The 4,780-nt window shown below is 40.4% G+C and overlaps 1 protein-coding gene and 1 long non-coding RNA gene across 3 annotated transcripts; one reads left to right on the top strand and one right to left on the bottom strand.

Moving 5' to 3' along the window:
* Window positions 1-797: 797 nt before the first annotated feature.
* LOC126630617 (uncharacterized) lies at window positions 798-2,784 on the top strand. Of its 2 annotated transcripts, XR_007626057.1 has the most exons (4): window positions 798-1,068; window positions 1,186-1,259; window positions 1,779-1,836; window positions 2,599-2,784. It is a non-coding gene; the product is annotated as an uncharacterized LOC126630617 (long non-coding RNA). The 2 variants fall into 2 exon arrangements; XR_007626056.1 differs by having other exon boundaries at window positions 804-1,068; window positions 1,779-2,784.
* A 280-nt stretch (window positions 2,785-3,064) lies between these two features.
* Window positions 3,065-3,928, bottom strand: LOC126630267 (cation/H(+) antiporter 19-like). The gene has a single exon (XM_050300364.1). The coding sequence runs from the start codon at window positions 3,926-3,928 to the stop codon at window positions 3,065-3,067; it is 864 nt and encodes a 287-aa protein (XP_050156321.1).
* Window positions 3,929-4,780: the final 852 nt, after the last annotated feature.

Raw genomic sequence — 4,780 nt, 5'->3', positions numbered from 1 at the left:
TCCAACTGTACATTGGCTATATTTTTGTACATTGATGTTGAATTGCCGTATGGCGGAAGTCAAACTAAGGTCAGCCGTACCGTGGTGATCATGGAACGGAATGATGATGAGAGGAATGAGCTTGTCATGCGCAAGACGGAATAACGTCTCATGCATGCTTTTATAGGGAGCGATCAAATTGAAGGCATGAATCATGACCGGTCCTTTAGAGTTTTGTGAGTAATTTTCAAAAGCTCGCATCATTTGATGGGTTGGTGTCTTTAAGCTTAACTTCTTGTGAGGGACAAGTCGGGGAATGGCACCCCCCATGAGCTCAACTGCATGTATAACGTAGGCGCAAATTGGGCTTGCTTCTGTAGGGTTTGAGGCTTCCAGCAGGGTAATCAGATTGCGGACGCTTTCTTCGTTGTGAAAACAACAAACAAAATTTTCCTGAGTTTCTTGGCATGGATTGGATACTTCTGAGGCGAAAAGATTTGGTTGATGCTCCTAACCGTATTTGAGGATTGTATGAGAATTGTAGCAATGGTGTTACGACCATGGTTATCCCCAACATCGACAACACAATTTGAAGAAAAGTTTGATCATCCATGGCCTACAATTAACATATTAAGAATCAAAATCAGTTGATATTATATATAGAGTCTAATTAATTAGGAAGTAGGGGATATGGTTAAGAAGTGGTGACACTCATAGAAAATGTAACACCCCACCCATTTCTATTTAAAAACTTGTTTTTTTTATTATTTTTTTATATTAAATAGTGAGTCGTGGGACCCACCTTATTATTTTTATACACCTATCTTGGTTCCAGTCTCTCTTTCCCTCTAATATCCGAAACCAACACTCTCTCTCTCTAACTCTCAGGAACTCACACTCTCTCTAAGCTCCGAGAGCTTCTCTCTAACTTTCACCTCACTTCCTACACAAATCAAACCCCAAAAACCATATATTTGGATTCCTTGAGACCTAACGAACTCAATGGTACCCTTGCATGCGCCATCAGAGCACTGTGCACTTTTCTGCCATTGAAGCTGAGAGCTTCAAAGCTCTAAAACTCGAACCCAGGTGAGAAGTGTGTTCCTTCTTCAAATTTCTGGGTTTAATCATGCTATTTTACACACTTTTGTGTTGGTTTTGTGGTCAAAATCGAGGGTTTTGACCTTATCTCTTTTCTATGCCAAGAACCCGGTTCCGACAACGAACTCCGGCGAGTTTGTTGCTGTGGATTGCGCGGATCCCTTCGAACCTAAACCCAGGTAGTTATTTTACCTTGCTATTTGTTGGTGGTACTGTGAGTGTGTGGTGTGTGTGTGTGAGAATGATGTGCATGCCGTGTATGCTTGCTGTGTCTGTGTGTTTATATATGTATATATATATATATGATGCTGTGCGTGTGTGTGATTATATATATATGCATGATGCTGTGCGTGTGTGTGCTTATATATATATATGCATGCTGTGCATGCGTGTGTGTTTATATGTATGTATCTATATATATATATATATGCATGTTGCCTCTGTGTGTGTGTTTATATATGTATGCATGTTGTCTGTGTGTGTGTATTTATATATATATATATATATATATATATATATGTATATGCAAGTGTGTGTGAGCAGTGCATGCTTTGCATGTGTGTGTGTGTTGATAAGTATGGGTTGGGCTCAAGCCCAAACCACCTCTTGATCCTAACCTATCCAAATCCAAGGCCCATTTCCATTTCCTAGAATTATATTGTTGGGTAGTTTGATTAACTGTACGTTCTTGTACTTAGGGACACTTATCGCAACGTTTCTGTCTTCGCTAGTGGCGCAGCTTTTGACGGAGTATCTGTGAGTGGACCACCTTCGAAAATTGCATGTTTTATTGATAGAATTGCATAATTTAATAGCATGCCTTGCAGAATTATTAATTTGAGGAATACTTTACAGGAAGCATGATGTTTTAATTATGATTGATTATATATATTTTGAACTATTTTCATTATATTGTATTTTCTATAGAACCCTCATTTTGGTAGACTATCTGATCGACGACGATAGGATGCTAAGAATGTATTCCAAATGACTTTCGAACACCTCTTCGTAGTATAGAGGATCGATGAATTTATGCTACGAAGTTGTATTTTAGAGATGAATTATGTTTTGTGCGTACCTAGTGAACACTATGCCGCCTGGGGCGAGGATCTGGTGTTGGCATTGAGGCCGGGAGAAATAATCCCTAGCGAAAGGCTGAGGGACACGGAGACAGGCATTGGGCCGGGAGGGAGATATCTCTGGCTACGGGCACAGAGACTGAGGTGCAGGCATTGGGCCGGGAGTATTATTATTCAGTGCACTCACTAGCAGCACAACTTGTGTTATGCTTCCTGATACGATTTCTGATATGATTTCTGATATGATTTTATGAGATTGATTTGCAGAGAGATATATGAATTGTTTTTATGGCATGCTAGAGGATTTGAGAAACCTATCACTTGGTATTTAGTAGTTTTCATTATCTTAACTGTGGGGGTTAGTATGTTCATAACTATTTTCGTACTATGTATGTATATAAACTTGGTCCACTCACCCTTGTTTTGCGCCCCCATTCAGGACTTAGGATGAAGGCACATAACCTCGACATCAAGGTACTTCCGCAGTGGCATCTTCGAGTCCTCTCGGGGTAGGACCCACTCATTTGTTCATTCAATCTTATCTTAATTCTTGTTAGTGACTAGGTTTAGTTATATGCTCTGAACACGTTCCTAAATTGTTAATTCATTGTTTTTAAATTCATAACCCGTATTTATTTCTTATTCCTAGCTTTTGTATCAATTAATGGCTTTCGTCACCCTCGGGTGTCGGCCAGCACGTGCCTACCCTGGTATTCCGGGAATATCGGGGTCGGGGCGTGTCAGAAAAATAATGGAGGACGAAGTGTATAATTACCTTTCTAGAGTGCTAATAACAATTCTAAAATAATTATGAAAAAAAAAGTAGTTAATTACCTTCGAGTTCCTCCATTGATTTAAAAGAGTAGTCTCAATTATACCCTTGGTACTCATCGCCATGCTAAGCATTAAACTATTCTTCTAAGCATTAAACTATTCTTCAACCCAAATTTGCACCACAATGCAGCTGCCGTAATTCCCACAATCTTCGTAAAATACGACACGGTAATAAGAATCTGAAGTTCAGAAAAGATCACCCAATCACTAATCGAATACACATCTACGCTGTAGCCAATGCGAAAAAAGAACATTGGCAGAAGAAATTCGGAGACCAAGGTTTCAGTCTTGTGGACTAATGTTGTTCCAAGAGGCGGTCCTTCTGGTATGACTAACCCTAGAATTACAGCACCCATAGTAGCCGTTGCGCCTAAGGAGTCACAGATAAATGCCATGACTAAAACCCCAAGTTGTATCGCAACTACGTAAACTTCCTTTACTTCCTCTCCGTCTGGGGTATTGCTGATAATCCACAGGATAATGGGGCGTATGATATAGACAGCAAAGATTATCAATGCCAAGAAGGTAAGAAAACCCTGAACTCCATGGCTTGATATATTTTGTTGCATCATTATGAGATAAAATGTTGTTAAGGTCCATTGGATCACATCGTTGACAATGGCGGTGGACATGGCGAATTGGCCCAACTCAGAAGTCATAAGGCTGAGATCATCCAGGGCCTGAGCTATGACCGGAAAAAAGGAGAAAGATATAAAAACAGTCATAAAGTACTTGAAGTATTTTCCCTTGGGACTGTTAGGGAATCCATGAATGGCGCTGCCTAGCAGGTAGAGGAGGCTTAAGGTGACCACAGAAGGTAAAAAGGACGCAACAAGACCTACTTTAATAGAGTCTTGTGCCGTCCTTCTGATGAGGGATAAGTCATATTTCAATGTGACTATAAATATGGAGTATATAGCGGCGAGCATAGCCATTGTGTCAAAAAGTGGGTTCACTTTGGCTGCGAACAGTTTGTCCTCGAGTGGCCTTTTGCCCCCAAAAAGGGAGGACCCCAAGATAATACCACTCTAGAAAAACAAGCAAACTTTATTAGAAACAATGTGTGTGTGTGTGTGTGAGACCATGACCATACAAGGTTCAAATCTCATGAACAACAACTGGGAAAACGTACCAGGAGAATGCAGAAAAATTTGGTTTGTCCCAATGGCTTGAGAAAATAATAGAGAAATCGAGAAATAAGAACAACTTTGATGATTATGGCTAAGGTTAGAGCGAATGGATCGCCTAAGGGATTATATCCAAACCAAATGCCTTTGTTGTCAACGGGCTGATATGGTATACAATATTCATCTGGCAATAGTCCAATTGTTTGTGTGACATTGTTCATTGTGTCTATTTTGTACCTCCCCAATGGATCACAGATGCAACAACTATCGATCCCATGCCGCCATCTCAGTAATATTCACGGAAATCATCGGAAAGGGTGGTTGTCAATGAAACGCAGGCGTTAAGAAGACTCGAACGAGCCCCCGCAGCCGGTAGAATTCAAGTTGAGAAATCTCATGCAGTATTGGAATAATTGGCAGTTGTGTCTCAATTACCGTTTAGTGGTTTTCGGCATGAGGCATTGAAGTAAGAGATAGTAGGGCAACGTACGGAACGTGATTTGGTAGTTTTTGGCGGTTATATGGCGCGCCCTTCTGCTGTAAGAAAGTCGTTAATCGTTATAGAGAGGGTATAATAGTTTTCAATCTCTTGGTACAAGGTGACGAGATGCAACTAAATTAAGAGAGTTGGTTAATTACGTTATCGGAACAGCTTTCCAT

This window comes from Malus sylvestris, chromosome 7 (genome assembly GCF_916048215.2).
Source record: "Malus sylvestris chromosome 7, drMalSylv7.2, whole genome shotgun sequence".
NCBI lineage: Eukaryota > Viridiplantae > Streptophyta > Magnoliopsida > Rosales > Rosaceae > Malus > Malus sylvestris.
This window is presented reverse-complemented; position numbering and strand designations above follow the sequence as displayed.

Excerpts from the sequence above, each read along its gene's own strand:
- LOC126630267 (XM_050300364.1), bottom strand. The coding sequence starts at position 3,928 with ATGGCTATGCTCGCCGCTATATACTCCATATTTATAGTCACATTGAAA.